A 16,568-nucleotide genomic window follows, 5' to 3' on the forward strand; every position below is an offset into this window, starting at 1 on the left:
TCAACGAACTCGACTATACTAACAAGAGAAAAATGGAGATGAATATTTTCTATGGAAATTAGATAAAAGGGAAAAAAATCATAAAAGATTTGTTGGCAGTGGATGAGAACTAAAATCCGAATCATGAAGAGTATAAAAAGCATAAGGAAAGGAAAGGAAAGGAAAAGGAGCTCCTTGGTTGAATGAATGAGAATGGCAAAAGCTCATATTTTCAGAGTTCATATCATTATCTACAAAAGCCATGCAATGATGCTGCTTAGTTTTATGCATATAAAACATTCTCCATTGCTCCACACAATCTTCCCTACCACATTGAAACAATGACATAGCCAAAAGACACCAAATTGTTTCTTGTATACCTCGACATAACATATTGAGGTTCTGCCAACCCGACTCGACCGGGCTCGCTCTTTGATTGTTTGCAATAGATTGATTTGAACATATATAGCAGTAGAAGCTACCTAGCACGAGGTGTTACTTCGCTTTCTCTGAAATTTCTAGTAACTGTATTTGATTTTCCAGTATCAGAATCGACGTTCCTTCTTTTCCGAGCTCTCTCTAACGCCAAACACTCACTCAACTCCCTTACCACCTCCTTCATGCCAGGCCTCGCTTTAGAATCCAGTGACAAACATGTCATGGCAATCTCCACAGCCTTCCAGGCAGAACTCAAGTCGAAGTTTCCTCTTAGCCTTTGATCAACGATGCTCTTTATATCACCTGTTTTCATCAAGTTCATAACCCATTGGCTTACATGATATCTCTTTGAAGAAGCTCTATCAATTTGAAGGACTGGAAGGGAAGTGATTATTTCCAATATAAGAACTCCAAAACTGTAAACGTCGCTTTTTTCGGTCAGCCAGCCAGTTGCATAATACCTGCACCCAAGATGCATGACTTGTTATGCAAGAGTATAAGAAGTTTTATATATTGATTTATTGAAAATCTATGGAGTTTGTTATATTATATGTCACAATTGTCGAGTCAATCAACTACTTCTATGCTGTGTGCCTATGAAGATTAAAACCTTTGTTGTCAAGTACAATTATTTTGTCTGTTAAAAGTTATAGGTTACTAAAAAATGAAAAACTTACTCTGGATCAAGATAACCGTCGGTGCCTGCAACAACTGTGGTCAAATGAGTCCGACTTTCGGTCGGGAAACTCCTGGATAGACCAAAATCAGCAATTTTGGCTTGGAATTTTTTATTCAAAAGGATGTTTGCAGACTTCACATCTCTGTGAACAATTGGTGGCTTACAACCATGATGCAGATACTCCAATCCTAGATTTTAAAACCTCACTCAAGTCCATGGGAAATCAGAAACAATACAGTAAACATTATTAAAGACAACAGAAGCTAAAAATGCATCCAACCTTGTGCTGCATCGACCGCTATTTGCATCCTTTCCTCCCAACTGAGAACTCTAACATTTCCACCTGCATCATTTTAACCTTCTGTCACTCTTCATCATAAAGGTCTAAAAAGAGGGGAAGAAAAGAGTGTCCGAGCAACTAAAATAGAACTTGTAACAGCAGCAAAAACCTAATAGATGCTCTTTTAAGTTGCCATTATTTATGTACTCATAGATAAGAACCAGATTGGTCTTTTCATAGCAGAATCCAACAAGGCTTGTCAAGTTTGTATGATGAATTCTCAGCAAAAGTTTGACCTGAAACGCAAACAAAAGACAGAATTATTTCTACGATAGACAAGCTTCTGGAGGCTTTTGCTCATAACTTAAGATTGGAAACATAGAAGGTCAGACCAAGACCTGTTTAGCAATTGAAAAAACAATACTGCATGCAACCTAGACAAAGGACGAAAAACGACATTCGAGCTAAGGTCGACCTATCTATTTATGACTTCAAATTTTCATTATTTCTGGATAAGTTTCACGATTATATTTTTCTTGAAGTAAAATTCATCCTTTGTTTTTTCCTTTCTATTCACTCAAATCCCTTGCCTTTCCTAGACTCGAGGTCTCCTTTTCCTCCAGCTTAGTTCTTCAGTTTCATCATATCTTTAAGATCAGGATACAAGTGAGTGCTGCCCTACAATGTTTTGTCATTATTTCTGTCCAACAGACACTGCTCATGATGACTTACCTCTGTTTCAAACTCTTTGTAACCTTGAACAGAAGACTTAAGGACCTTCACGGCAACTTGAGTATTGTCCAAGTAACCAAGGAATACTTTTGCAAATCCTCCTTCCCCGATTTTCGTCTCAAAGTTATTTGTCATACGCTGTATTTGCGAGTAAGATAGCCGCTGATTTTTTGGCTCTAGCGATCCGAGTCTTATAATGGGCTGTTTTCGGGCTGTCAACGAGTGAAGGTTTGAGAAGCATGTTCATGAAAACTTCCTATTACATGCATATAGAAGCATGTCTTAAAAGTTATAAAACTCATAACACTTGTACAAGAAAACTTTAGTCTAACCTCGTTTTTTCCATATTATAATCCAGACGACTATTGCAGCTAAGAGGACCAGCAACGATGAAACTGTTGCTACAATTGGAACAACGTAACTCTGTTTCTTCTTTTGGCAAGGAGATGAAGCACAAACATCGGCGTTTCCTCCAACCCTTCCATAAAGCAGATGACAATATCAAGACTTTACGTTAGACTAGTAATCACTGCCATTAATCTCCTTAAATAGCATATTTCCTGATCTTTGGAGACGTATAATGATAGGTAAAACATACAGCATTTGTAAAAGAAATCTTGTTGTCTTATGCAAAAGGAACATTCATGAAAGATTGACTAAAAGTAGGGTGAAAACAAACCAAAACTAACTCATTAGAAGAGTTGGGAATTTTTTTAAGTTCAAACAAAAATATGATACCTTATTGTAAGCGATCCATTCTTAGATTTCTCCATGAGTTCGCTTGGTATAGAACCAAGAAGTGGGTTGTTTCTCAAGTCTCTGAAATGTATCATCAGTCCATAATTAGTTTTCTCACTGAATACATTAATCCATTCATTTCTGAGAAAAACGACTCACAAAACTTTCAAGGAGTGCAACTCAGATAGCATACTAGGGACTGGTCCACTCAAGTTATTGTTTGATAAATCCCTGGAATAAGCGATTGACTTAGACTATTGTTATTACAAAGAATGGGAGAACCCATTTTTGTTTCATTATCAGAAAAACTGACAAGCGAAGAGCTTGACATAACTTTTCTGGACTTACAAATATTGTAGTGACCTGAGCTCGGATATAGAAGTAACTATTTCCCCCACCAACCCACTTGAAGATAAGTTCCTGTTGTTGAGTTTATAGACGTCAACGAAAGAAGATAAATAAGAACTCAGCCAAAAGAGAGCATTGTTGGAAACTTACAAGGAGGTGATTCTATTAGGAGTCTCATCATAGCTACAACTAAGACCGTGCCAGACGAAGGATTCTGGCAGGCATGGATCACCCTGCCAATTCTTTCTCACTCCATAAAATGATTTCACGCTCGTCAGAGCTTTAACTGCAATATTTAATGTAAGTAAGAAAGAGTATGGTTACATCTCAGGTAATGATAAAGATAAATAAACGGCTAGCAAAAATTCTGAACATACCGTCTTGCTCATCAGTGTGCGATTGTGATGTATCTAGCACCGTGTAGATTTCAAGAGCATTGAGGATGGGTGGAAGACTTGATGTATTTGTTCTTACAAATTTAAAATCAATAGATTCTCCACTCATTGGGTTTGTGGTAAACAATGTAGTTGACTGCAAGTAATCAGGAGAAAAAGGTCCATGAAGATGATTTTCATTTTGAAAGATGTTAAATTCCCTCGATTGGTTGGCTTGGAGCTTTTCCAAATCAGCAAAGTGCAAGAATAAGTGAAATTTGGCATTGGGATCTCCAGGAACCCAGTGAAATTCTAGAGGAGCACTGGCATTATCGGTTGTGATAGCAGTGCTCATTACAATTCTTGGTAAATTATAACTGTTGCTGATTTCTGAATCAACTGTGGATGATGTGCTTATAATTTTGTAACTAGGAAAGTTATAGGGCCTCCAAATCCGATCATAAAAATCGTCTTGGTACCTGAGAGAGAAACAACGACATTTAATCATCATCTACTATAAACAAGTTTCAGCGTCTAATTAGAATGTCATTTCAAGTGCTTAAAAATCACCCTTTTAAAACACTTGAAAAGTCATTCCAAGCAGGTTTTTGGTATTCTTTTCATAAATGGCTTACCGAACAGTTTCGTTGGTAATCGATCCTACATCCAACCGTCTATGGAGAGCTAACAATTCGAAATCGGTAACATAGCTAGAATTTTTCAAAAGTCTAAACTCCAATGCTGATATAAAAGGTGATCCAAAGCCAGTATTCACCAGGCATATGCTTACGGAAGATGTAGGAAGTGCATGTACAACTTCTTTGTTTGTGATACTGGATTCATTGCTCAATACTACTGAATCCCATTTATTAATTCCCATGTACAGATCAAAAACCGGCGCATTACCTTCGCCATCATAGTTTCCGTACATGAAACTCGCTCTGATCAAATACTTGAAACCTTTACCTTGAGCAAGCTTTATGGTGTAGCAGTTCCTCTCCCCTTCAGGAAAGCTTCTAACATACCAGAATTGCTGTGGAAGAGTGGAAGAGTTGAAATCTGATGATATGCTCCTACTTACTCCAGTTTCTGTGAAGTTTGCATCAGAAATATACTTGATGCCTGTTACACTGTCCGTGTAGCTTGAATCCTTTGAATTCCCACAGTCAATGCTAATGAATCCTGAACAACAGAGTACACAGAAGAGAGTCTTAGGCTTCCTTTGACAACCATTTGGTGATAGTAGCGTTTATAGGCTTAATTTTCAAAAACAAAAAATAAGTAGCTATCAAACGGAGCTTATTATCTTTCATATAGACAAATTTGCATATGCTACACATTGAAACACAACAACAACAAACCTGACTGATCCTGTGCAGTAACCAGAAATGAAACAGCTAAAGCAACAGAGATCTGAAGGAGGCAGCATCTCAACTGTTCCATAATCATTAGTGCTTATTAGAACGAAAGCAGCTGCAAATCATATGTGGGAGTTGAGCTCCTTTTGTATATAGAAATCAGCATGATAGGCCAAATCAAAGAGCCTTTAGCACCTGGTCAAAGAGTAAAATGAGTAACATTCTCCAGTGAGCATTGCATGACCAGCTTACGTTCAGCCATATGCAATGCCTTCGATTCCATCATTTTGAAAATCCAGCATATGGGCAGGTTAAAGCCAAGTTGAACTATTTTAAAGACATCTTATTAAAGAAAATGAGGAAGGGAGGAAGACTTAATTCTCCATAGCTGTCATAGTTGACAGAAATATCTTTAATCTCTTCTAGTGGGGTAGATGATTTTATTTTAAAGCCAAATCAAAATCATTGACATTGTTGTTTCTGCCACTCTCTACCATAACATTTAGGTTAAACTATTCAAAATCTTCTGTCGTCTTGTTTAAGAAAGAAGACTTTCAGAATTCATTCAAATATCCGAAAGTTGACTTTGTCACTAAATTATAATCAGAGTCGTGACAACATTCTCGTTCAAAAGATGAACATTTAACTGTGGAAATTATCGATAATCACTAAGTAATCACTAATGTGGCTTGAAAAATGTATGCCTATGTTACCTTCTAAGCCTAGCATTCCTGTTTCTTTTACATTTACCAGTGCTTGGATCATTCATAGGATAACCTTCTGATCCTACTACATTTGTCAAAAATGATTTAGACTATACTGAGAATTGTTTAGATTTTAGTTTCTGGACTTCGAAATTTAAGTTCACTTGAATTTGTAGTCAATTTTCAAAAACAAAAACAAGTTACTAAAAAACTTGAGAGAGAGAGAGATTAGAATAACCTTCATTGACAAATTCAGCAAGAAGCTTGACGAAGCAGAGAGAGAGAATTAGGGAGAGCAGGAACCGGCACATGGAGAAATACATTAAAGAAACGCTGCGAATGCATTGTTTAAATTTGACGGAAGATTCGGAGATGGTTAAGGCCATTGTTTAGACCAAGAATCGATCGAAAGTCAAGACCAACCGTTGACAATCAGTCCTCAAGTTCTTAATCCTGAAAATTGAGCTGCAAATCGCAATGCTGCCGGAAAAGATACAGAGATGAAGCCGATCAACGAGATGAGGCCGACACTGTTCGGAAGGGACAACGAAAATTCAGCCCGTTCTTGTTCAAATTAAAGCTTGGAATCTAAACTTCGAGAGAAAACATCAAGAAATCATACATTAGAGAGTGTTAGTCACTTGTTTAATCCATCAAACGATAACTTAAAATAACGCTATGAACTATTTTTAATATTTTATGAAAAATAATAGTGATCGAAGTATAAGAATCATATTTTGACATTTTTTTTAATTAAATTATCAACTTTATCAACTAATTTAGACATTGCAATATCAAAATTTTCGATCGTTCTATTGAAATATGCATTTTAATCTATCAAAATTATATTTTGATCGATACCTTAGTCTATTAAATTGTTGTTTTCAATATTTTGTACGATGTAATGCTTACTATAAAAGTGTCCTTAATTGATTATGATTAATTTCTATTCACATTAATATATCGTATCGAATGAACTCAAGGAAGCTTCTCTAACTGTATACCTCTAGGAATCTCTGGTATTTTCAACTTCATGATTATATTTTAGGCTGAGCATAACATTCTTATGCACTCATTCCACATGTTAGGTGTAGCTGGTGTATTCGGCGACTCCCTATTCAGTGTTATGCATGGTTCCTTGGTAACTTCTAGTTTGATCAGGGAAACCACATAAAATGAATCTGCTAATGAAGGTTACAGATTCGGTCAAGAGGAAGAGACTTATAATATCGTAACTGCTCATGGTTATTTTGACCGATTGATCTTCCAATATGCTAGTTTCAACAACTCTCGTTCATTACACTTCTTCCTAACTACTTGGCATGTAGTAAATCTTGACCGATTGATCTTCCAATATGCTAGTTTCAACAACTCTCGTTCATTACACTTCTTCCTAACTACTTGGCATATAGTAAATCTTGACCGACGCTAAACGAGAGAAGGTTTTCCTAACTTTAAGGGAGTGAAATTGCAATTTTTAATTTGTTTAAAAGATCATTAAAAAAATTAATCTCATATATGGTCTTAATATTTGTTAAAATTTACCAATTTAAACAAAATTATACCATAAACTATTGACTAAACTTAATTTCATGAAAAAAAAAATCAATTTTACACTATTCTAAGTTTATGGTTGAATTGAGATGAAGTTTAATACATGACTAGATATTATAAGGAGGTTCGTGCGGATGCCCACGAGAAATTGAGCAAAAGGATGCCGAATTGGCCCGAGCTAATAGCCTGTTGGGCAGGCCTCCAAAGTTTAAGTTAATTTTTCCCGACATTACAATGCAAATATATATATACACATAGTATATTTCATATGGATTCAACTATGCACCAAATCATCCTTGAAAGCTATGTAATGAAGGGAACATATATTATAGACCAATAGTCAGAAGTATAGAGCAACATCAATGATTGAGAGACAAGGTTTGTCTGTTCATGTCTTGCAGCTGTTGAATCTAAAAGAGGCCAAAACATACAACTCACATCAAAATACATCAAAACACAGGTCTAGAAAGCAGGCAAGCAACTGAAGCTGATGATATGATCAATGAACAGTATTATGTCGTGAAACAGATAATCACGTACCTGTACGCAGTCGATACTCCCTGTCTCCCGCATCCTTCCTAAGAAAGAGGAAAAAAAAAACGAAGAATGGAACGTTTGGTGTGTCGTGTTTCTGTGTATCTATCGGCCATTTCGGTCAATCTCGTTGCAGGTTTCACCCCCTCTGGTTTATGGATGATAACTATAATGAAGTGGTTTCCGATGTATGAGAAGGTTATATGTCGACTAACGAGCTAAGGCTGTTTGTAACGGGTCTTTAAACACGGCAGGTCTTCGCTTGGTAGTCACAACCTTCATAAACTTCTAATCCTGGCTCTCCCAGCTGGTCTTCTCGAAAGCAAGCACATCGTTTGCTCATCTTCCCTGTCAACGCGATTTCTAATGGTCTCTGTATCAACCTCGGGAAGCCATTATCGCACCAGACCTAAAGATGGGGTAAAAGAGATCACAATATGAAGTTTATTCTGTGTGTGAATTAGCCTACAAAACCAAGCATCCATATAAGGAATGCTTTTTCCTCTCTCCAATCGATGTGGGATCTCACAATCCACCCCCTTGGGGGTCAGCATCCTCGCTGGCACACCGCCCGAGTGTATGATTCTGATACCATTTGTAACAGCCCAAGCCCACTGCTAACACTGTTTTAAAGCGCGTCTACTAGGGAGAGGTTTCTACACCCATATAAAGAATGTTTTGTTTTCCTCTCCAACTAATGAGGGATCTCACAATCCACCCTCCTTTGGGGCCCAACATCCTCGCTGGCACACCGCCCGGTGTTTGGCTCTGATACCATTTGTAATAGCCCAAGCACACCATAAGCGGATATTGTCCGCTTTGGCCCGTTACGTATCACCGTCAACCTCACGGTTTTACAACGCGTCTACTAGGGAGAGGTTTCCACACTCATATAAGAAATGCTTTGTTCCCCTCTCCAACCGATGTGGGATCTCACACCTAAATACTGTCCTAACGAGTAAATATAGAATGTGATTGGAAAATAACAGGTCTACAGTGAAGAATATACCTCACCACCTTCATCCTGACTCCATTTCGAATTACAGCTTGGCAGTTTATCCTCCTCTTTCTTTTGTTTCTTCAAAAGTTGTGCGCCTCTGGCAGCCTTTGCCTCAGCTCCCTTTAAATGCTTAGTGGGATTTCCTTGATCATCATAGTAAAGACCCACCAACTTACCTACAAATCTGTGGCGAAGGCCAAGAACATTATCCTTCAGCATCTATTCCAATAATATCACACCATTCTCAAATCTAACGTCTTCTATCAACTAATCAAATTTTCATGCTCGAACGAACACGCACGACATTTGCAAGTTGCAACAATTGTCATCGCATATCATTTAAGATAACAGATGCTACTGCAGCCAACTTACGTGTAGGATTTATGGTAAAAGCCCCGCCATTCAACAACGCTCTTGATCTACAAGATTAGTTAGTACAACAGTCAGATATATAAACCTTGAGAGAGCAGTGTCTATATACCAAAGAGGGGGAAAGAACGGGTTTGGAGGGGCAGAAGTTCTACAAAGTTAAAGAATGAGAAGACGAATAATAAGCAACAACATTGCATATTTAAGGGCAATCCCTTGACCATAGTGACAATTTAAGTAGGCAATTAAGAGTACCTCAGCATTTGACAAGCCCCGCAAGGAATCAGTGAGTCCTTCCCCTATAACAATAACAAATGATAGAATTCAATTGATACTTGAAAGATGTTTAGGTAATGGGACATATGAAACATTTTTCTTCTTCTTTTTTTCTTAGTTCTTATTCCTAACCACTCTCTACCATTCTTCCTCTCCTCACCCTCAATGAAAAAGAAATAGAAATGGACATGTGATTTAGTACATGTAACCGTCCTAGCTCAAGCCCACTGCTAGCAGATATTGTCCTCTTTGGACTTTCCCTTATGGACTTCCCCTCAAAGTTTTAAAACGCGTCGGTTAGGGAGAGGTTTCCACATCCTTATAAGGAAGGCTTTGTTCCCCTCTCCAACTGATGTGGGATCTCACAATCCACCCCCTTGGAAGCCCAACATCCTTGTTGGCACACCGCCCGGTGTCTGGCTCTGATACCATTTGTAACCATCCAAGCCCACCGATAGCAGATATTGTCCTCTTTGGGCTTCCCCTCAAGGTTTTAAAACGCGTCTGTTAGAGAGAAGTTTCCACACCCTTATAAGGAATGTTTCGTTCCCTTCTCCAACTGATGTGGGATCTCACAATCCACCCCCCTTGGAAGCCTAGCGTCCTCGCTGGCACACGGCTCGGTGTCTGGCTTTGATACCAATTGTAAGAGCCCAAGCCCACCGCTAGCAGATATTGTCCTCTTTAGGCTTTCACTTCTAAACTTCCCCTTAAGGTTTTAAAACGCATCGGTTAGGGAGAGGGTTCCACACCCTTATAAGCAATGTTTCGTTCCCTTCTCCAACCGATGTGGAATCTCACAATACATATTTATTGTTGAGTAATAGTCAAATTACCGTTTTCGCACGTTTTCCATACGAAGACATAATTAGGATGACGACACTTTAATACAATAGTTAATTGAGGATATACATCCTCCACCTTAAAAAAAAGCCTAATTTTAGGCACTCCATTCACAATGTAGAAACGAAAAGCAAGCATTGGTCAGAAATTGATTCAAATTGGCAGCCCAAAGAAAACAAAAGTTTCACTATATCTGTAGAACACTCAAATGTCTGTTATACTATGTACACAAAGTTATAGCTAGAAACTGACGGAAAATATTTTAAAGCGCCCCAACAAGAAACCATAAATACCTGTGAAGTTTCCTGATACGAATGCACGAGAAGCATCTCTGTTTTAAAAACAACCATGAAAGAAGAAAATATCAGAACGTTACTGCTAAAGTATATCGCAAAACTCAAAGAAAAGTGGCAATCGAAAATCAAGGTCTCGTTAAAAAGTAACCAAATATAATTGGATCAGTAAGGAACTATGAACATTCAAATTGAAAATTAATGTTTTCAGGCTTCCAGACTGTTCTAGATGGAAAATAAAGAAGAAAGAAAATGACTCATTAAGATAATCTATTGATTCAATAGCCACAAAAGACAAACACAAATACATGAAGAAAAAGAACTATGACAATTTGAACCATTGATAGAACAAATGCTGCCATATAGGAATTTTAAAATTTATTCTTATCAAATTTGGATTTGTTGCCTAGGAGATCAACAAGGAAAAAATCAATCACAAACCTTCCCGAAAAGTGATGATAACCTCCTCCCACACCATAGTGAGATTTTCCTTTTGTGACATCAAAGACTGATCTGAAAAAAATAGAATTGTTAGAGGTTAAATAAATAGCAAGGGATCGACTTCCATGAAATGACCCCTTTGCTTAACCGTATTAACAACGGGCATGCATTCCTATATGTTGTCGGTTATTGATGTTTAATCCAAGACATTTTGTTTTTCCATGTGTGGCAGAATAATGATATAATTTCAAAAGAATGTCAACAAGAAAGAATTGAGATATGCAGCTCAGTCGTTCAACGCTATGAACTATCATGATTTTCTTTATCCATTTTCTACATTCTCTCATAAATTGTAATGATTAAACAAATTTAACTGAAAAAAACATAGATAAAATTTGGAGGTGGGTTGGGAGGGAGGTGGAGAGTACCCAAGAATTCCAAGAAGGATAGGCAATCCCTCATCAGTTCCATTATACAAAGCTAGCTCATCAACTTTGAAGAGTTTCTACAAAAGCAAACAAGAACTTGAAATAAAAGTATAAAACTCTGCCAACTTAAATCAATTAGAAATTAACTAAACCTCTCTGATAAAGAGTCCATTTCATGTTACACCCACTTCAAAGCCAAGATCACATGTTGCCAATCTTCTTTCAATCAATTTAACAACTTAAAGAAGGATAATAAAGACAGAAATGTACGTAGGAATCCTTGATAACACTTATTTAACCAAAAGGACCCAAGTAGAGTTCTCCCATAATCAAGCTCTAATCACAAGATCCCAAAAGCCCGACGAGAAACAATCCACCATTACGCTACAGAGATAAAAAATTTGAGATCTCACATCAGTTGGAGAGAGGAACGAAGCATTCTTTATAAGGGTGTTGAAACCTCTCCCTAGTAAACACGTTTTAAAACCTTAAGAGGAAGCCCAGAACGGAAAGCCCAAAGAGGACAATATCAACTAGCAGTGGCACACTAAGAACACCATCTCAAAGCATTTAACCAAAGGCCATCATCTTTCCCTCGATTTGAAATTGTAGCCACACAACGTGTAGATCTCTCGCTTTCAATCTTTAATCCTTTTTTCATAGCATTATGTAGCATATCAAAAACTCGCCCATGTAAAACGAACAAAAGATCTTAAACAGCTCGATAATCATAAACGCAGTTCTAACAAGTCACAAAAGCTGCTATCCAATAATTAATACTCCGAAAATTCGTAAAATACCAGCAAATTCCTAAAGACAGAGAAATGCCTTCCAATTCCAACAGAAAATAGAAAAATGTCTTCCGAAACTATAATACAAGCATAATTATCAAGAAGAAACTCGTACCAGTTGAGGGGAAGGCAAGGAAGGGGCGATCGGATATCGGGATTTGAAGGAAAGCCCGACAAAAAGCGCAACGACAGCCACTATAAGAGCCAAAACCCACCCCAAGGTCTTTCCCGCCATAGCTTTTCCCTTCACCGAGCTCGAGCCCTTCTGTTCATCTTCATGCGCGTCTTCACCCGGTCTTGGCGGAGATTGATCACTCGCCATACTTCTGGACCCGAATGGCAAATTACAGATGTGTCTTCTTCGTGGGATTTTGTTTTTACTCTTTTTTCTTTTTGCTTTTTTTCTTTTTCCGCCTTTGAAAAGTCCTCGCTGTAATAAATAAATAAATAAATAAATAAATATATTTTTAGTGTTAATAATTATAATATTAAAATTTAAATATTTAGAAACTACGTAAAACATTATATTATATTTTTTATTACGACATATTATTAAATTTAAAAATTATTACGACGTTTTGTTATCTTAAAAAATTAAAATTATCTATTTTTTTTTAAATAAACATTTTTAATATATATATAAATGAAAAAAAATTTACTCCACCCAACCAAGGGTTAAAATTATATAGTTTTATACTTTATAACATCGGAACAAAACACTATAAAAAGTCTCAGATTAGACTTTTAATGACATGAACAATCACGACGTACAAAAAATACTATAAGAAGCCTACGATATTGTTTTTTCGTAAAATTATCTATAGTTTTATACTTTATTATCACATCTATTATAGCTATAAAAAACGCTATAAAAAATATCAGACTTTTAATTACATGAGTTGTCACGACGTACAAAAAACGCTATAAAACATCTACCATAGCATTTTTCGTATGCTACTGTATCAATTATTTTTTGTAGTATCAATCACTTAAAAAATAAATAGGAAATTTCAGAGAGACAGAATACAAAATAAGATACGAGGCAAGAGGATATAGACATATATATATATATTTGAGAAATCTACCGGAACAAGTGCTATACGAGAACAATTAGTCGATCTGGATTTGCGTCGTTGGTAAAATGGAAAGAATTAGGCAAAGAGAGACCTGTGGGTAAATGAATGGAAAGATCGAAAAGTTAGAAGAAGAAATGATTTTTTGGTTAGACGTATGGAATTAGCTAAGCATTTTATTTGAACAAATATAGAACCCGAATGGATGATTTTATGTCTATTACCTGTTCTTCCTCCCGAGTTGAGACCGATCATTCAGATAGATAGGGGTAAACTAATGAACTCGGATATTAATGAACTCTTCTATATATGGCAATGCGATATATGGGGAATGTGTAAATGAAAATGCAGCATAATTTTAAAATCAAAACAACCCAAAATACATAAAGTACCAATAAAAACACACACATAAAGCAAGCACAACAAGAATTATGGAACGTTATTTTACAAATTTGAGGGTCTGGTTTCTTTTTTTCTTTTCTGAACAAGAACAAATACTATGAACACAAAGCATATGAAAGAGATAACCTGAGATTCTCCTTACAAACCTTCAACGTCTTCTTCATCCACTGCGAATCTTGCTTGCTGCTAATAGCACAAGCTTGTTCTGTCGCCTACAACAAGTGGGAACAGCAACTCGCCGCGAGGTAAGAAAGATGAACGGATTCTGTAACGGTCGTTTCAATTTCCAACCGTTGACTCGAGCTTTCTAATGATCAATGTTTGATTTAGCTACTATCTCCATCTGATAGCTCAGGCTTCTGGACTGTAATTAAAAGCTATGTCGCACAAATTGTTGAATCGCTTCGCCACGAGATGGAATCGAAATGGATCGATTCCCTTGTAATGGAAGGAGGGTGAGCTGCAACTGGACAAATCAATAAACACGAAGGTAAACGTAAGGTTCAATTGTAATTCTAGATTCTTATTTCAATGGTTGACAATATATCCAAATATTTTTAAGTCTAATAGGTGTGTTTGTGTCTAATATGTCCTTAAACTTCCGATTTTATGGCTTGTAGGTCCCAAATGTCAAAGTTTTTTAACTTTCAATTTTGTATCTAATAGATCCTTGACATATTCAACTACTTTTTAAGTATTGGACACAAGATATTAAACTTTCAATTTTGTTTCTAATAGTATGTGAATGTAAAAAATTGTCAAATAAGTTAGGGATCTATTAGCTATAAAACGGAAAATTCAACGACTTATTAAACACACAAACGAAAAAATTAGGGCAGTTCAAACATTTTTATTAAAAAAAAGGAAAAAAGAAGGGGGAAAGCCAAACATTTTTATGGTCTCAAACAGGCACTAACCTTGGAACCTCAGTGAACTGTGGCCTCTGAATCGTTGTTCCTCGCTGACCAGTAACTCCCTAGTGACCCATACTTTGATCTACAATTGCTTGATGCTGATGGGAATGTGGCTGAAGGCGTTCTTGCTGCAATCGCTCGAGTGGCTGCTGCTGTACTTGAGGCGGACTCCTTACACTCATCTGTTGATCGGCAGATCTCAATAGCCTGCTTCTTCTCCATTTAAGATACTCTATAAGAAGCGAGTTTATGCAAATAGCAACCCCGAATCCGGTGAGGGCAGAAAGGAAAACCGAGAGAACGGCATTCATGTTAAGCTGCATTTTGAAAGACGATGAGAGAATATTATGGACGATGATCAAGACCATTCAAAATATTGAGACTGAAATAAGCAGAAAGTGATAAGAAATGCTAATTCTTACTATTGCATAATATACATGAGCGAATAGGATGACTATGGCGAACTGGAAACAGGCATAAGCCCAAATGTAAGCTTTGCTCACTGCCACCATCAAATATCAAAATGGTTATCGTGTGATTTACCAACAAAGAGGAATAACTTTTATAATCTAAGCAAGAATGGGAGACTACGTAAAAGGCTATCACACATGGCACGCGACGCATTTAGCCTTTAAGATGTACGAAACAAGGCTTTATTTGCTTTCCTCGAGTCAAGACTGCATTTAGCCTTTAAGATGTTAGCTCACAAATTCATAAACGAAGTAAGATTAGCTAATTTATATTTCTATCAAGTAGTCATTTGATACGTACCAAAAGTTCTAATGATCTAGATGGAACTAAAAAATACAGGCATTTGTGGGTTCAATGCGAAAATAGCACCAGTAAAATGTTATTCAGAAGGTAAGAAGTGAACCATGCACGAAACAAGGCTAGCTAGGTAGCCATCTTCTCTTCCTTCCTTAACTTCTCCAAAATATATATATATATATAGATATATATATATATATATATATATAGATATATATATATATATATATATATAGATATATATAGATATATATATATATATATATATATAGATATATATAGATATATATATATCTATATATATATATATGTGTGTGTGTATGTATATATATATATATATATGTATGTATCTTACCTCACGCCCACATCATTCCTCCTACTACTAGTGCTTATCCTAATGAACTTTTAGGTCACGTTTTCCTTTTACCCTTCTTCTCATACACTCACTGTAGGAGCCTAACACAATACCCCAATTAATAGAATCATAAATAGAAGAAAATTACAAGAACCGCTAGTTGTTTCTTTAGAACTGTTTCTTTTCAACCAATTCATTTTTCTGGAGCTTAAACTTTAGGTGTTAACATGTTTTCATAAAAGAGACCTCACTTCATACAGCTCCATAGACTCTTCACTATTCAATTAATAGAAGAACACCGATTAAAGAAAAGGGACTAAATTATACCAGATGATGAATATTGGTAGGGTATAATATATTTTATCCATAACAGTAACTGACCCATTGTGGAAGCAATCATAGATGAAAGGACACCCAAAGCACATGAAAAGGGAAAGGAAATCGCGAGTGCACGAGGACCCATGTTAGGTACCTGTTCAAACAGAATTTTATTGTGGAAATTAATTCGATTTGGGAGATATGGACCAAAAATAAGGATAAAAGAGGGAAAATAAGGATAAAAGAGAGGGAAGCAGCAGCACCAAGAGGATTTTAACATTGGAGGAAGAAAATGAACCAAGGATATAAGATAAAATTGTAGTAAATCCAGAATCCAATTGCTAAGAAAAAGGAATTCTTTCAATATATATACAATAACTTTTTCTTGTGTGCGGTGACTTGATAAAGTATACTGCCAAACACTAGAAATCGTGATTGGGATTCCTTGGGTTCTTTATTCAAGTGCTTCACCGATTTTATTGGAGTTTCATTGGCTTTTTTTAGAGGAAGAACCATTGCGAAAAATGAAAGAATATAAGAGCATACAAAAAAAAAAAAAAAAAAAAACCCAACAAAAAA

The 16,568-nt window shown here is 36.4% G+C and overlaps 3 protein-coding genes across 10 annotated transcripts in view; all 3 read right to left on the reverse strand.

Annotated features, from left to right (window-relative positions):
• Positions 1-155: 155 nt before the first annotated feature.
• LOC111445799 (putative leucine-rich repeat receptor-like protein kinase At2g19210) lies at positions 156-6,268 on the reverse strand. 2 transcript variants are annotated; one of them, XM_023084285.1, is made up of 14 exons: positions 5,869-6,268; positions 4,930-5,121; positions 4,204-4,750; positions 3,572-4,047; positions 3,345-3,480; positions 3,195-3,248; positions 3,006-3,077; positions 2,847-2,927; positions 2,441-2,586; positions 2,109-2,320; positions 1,546-1,672; positions 1,377-1,439; positions 1,095-1,284; positions 156-878 (listed from the first exon to the last, which is right to left on the reverse strand). In XM_023084285.1, the coding sequence occupies exons 2-14, from the start codon at positions 5,015-5,017 to the stop codon at positions 458-460; spliced, it is 2,613 nt and encodes an 870-aa protein (XP_022940053.1). In that variant the 5' UTR covers positions 5,018-5,121; positions 5,869-6,268; the 3' UTR covers positions 156-457. The 2 variants fall into 2 exon arrangements, with proteins under 2 accessions (XP_022940053.1, XP_022940052.1); XM_023084284.1 differs by having other exon boundaries at positions 3,195-3,266; positions 5,869-6,267.
• Positions 6,269-7,413: 1,145 nt separating this feature from the next.
• Positions 7,414-12,539, reverse strand: LOC111445811 (membrane-associated progesterone-binding protein 4). 2 transcript variants are annotated; one of them, XR_002710916.1, is made up of 9 exons: positions 12,275-12,539; positions 11,369-11,445; positions 10,941-11,012; positions 10,500-10,537; positions 9,343-9,386; positions 9,091-9,137; positions 8,728-8,902; positions 7,725-8,127; positions 7,414-7,594 (listed from the first exon to the last, which is right to left on the reverse strand). XR_002710916.1 is itself a non-coding variant. In XM_023084319.1 (8 exons), exons 1-8 carry the CDS (start codon positions 12,479-12,481, stop codon positions 7,960-7,962), a joined length of 828 nt encoding a protein of 275 aa, XP_022940087.1. In that variant the 5' UTR covers positions 12,482-12,539; the 3' UTR covers positions 7,481-7,959. The 2 variants fall into 2 exon arrangements, 1 of the variants encoding a protein (XP_022940087.1); XM_023084319.1 differs by having other exon boundaries at positions 7,481-8,127.
• A 1,029-nt stretch (positions 12,540-13,568) lies between these two features.
• The window catches only part of LOC111445808, an 11,042-nt gene continuing 8,042 nt past the window's right edge, over positions 13,569-16,568 (reverse strand). For 2 of the 6 annotated variants that reach the window (XM_023084312.1, XM_023084310.1), the window contains exons 6-9: positions 16,053-16,143; positions 14,971-15,050; positions 14,552-14,865; positions 13,569-14,100 (exon numbers count right to left, since the gene is read on the reverse strand). In XM_023084312.1, the coding sequence (XP_022940080.1) occupies positions 14,611-14,865; positions 14,971-15,050; positions 16,053-16,143 (426 nt within the window). In that variant the 3' untranslated portion in view covers positions 13,569-14,100; positions 14,552-14,610. Of the gene's footprint in view, positions 14,101-14,551; positions 14,866-14,970; positions 15,226-16,052; positions 16,144-16,568 lie in introns of those variants that run through there. The other 4 variants (XM_023084311.1, XM_023084313.1, XM_023084315.1 and 1 more) reach the window with 4 other exon arrangements.

This window comes from Cucurbita moschata, unplaced genomic scaffold (genome assembly GCF_002738365.1).
Source record: "Cucurbita moschata cultivar Rifu unplaced genomic scaffold, Cmos_1.0 Cmo_Scf00008, whole genome shotgun sequence".
In the NCBI taxonomy this organism is placed as follows: domain Eukaryota; kingdom Viridiplantae; phylum Streptophyta; class Magnoliopsida; order Cucurbitales; family Cucurbitaceae; genus Cucurbita; species Cucurbita moschata.

Coding starts and splice junctions, on each gene's coding strand:
- LOC111445799 (XM_023084284.1), bottom strand. CDS start 5,017: ATGATTATGGAACAGTTGAGATGCTGCCTCCTTCAGATCTCTGTTGCT. Junction 4,048..4,203: donor ATTACCAACGAAACTGTTCG/GTAAGCCATTTA, acceptor TTTCTCTCTCAG/GTACCAAGACGATTTTTATG. Junction 3,078..3,194: donor CTCAGGTCACTACAATATTT/GTAAGTCCAGAA, acceptor CGCTTATTCCAG/GGATTTATCAAACAATAACT.
- LOC111445811 (XM_023084319.1), bottom strand. CDS start 12,481: ATGGCGAGTGATCAATCTCCGCCAAGACCGGGTGAAGACGCGCATGAA. Junction 9,387..10,499: donor CGTATCAGGAAACTTCACAG/GTATTTATGGTT, acceptor TTATTGTTATAG/GGGAAGGACTCACTGATTCC. Junction 8,903..9,090: donor TTTTACCATAAATCCTACAC/GTAAGTTGGCTG, acceptor CCTTCGCCACAG/ATTTGTAGGTAAGTTGGTGG.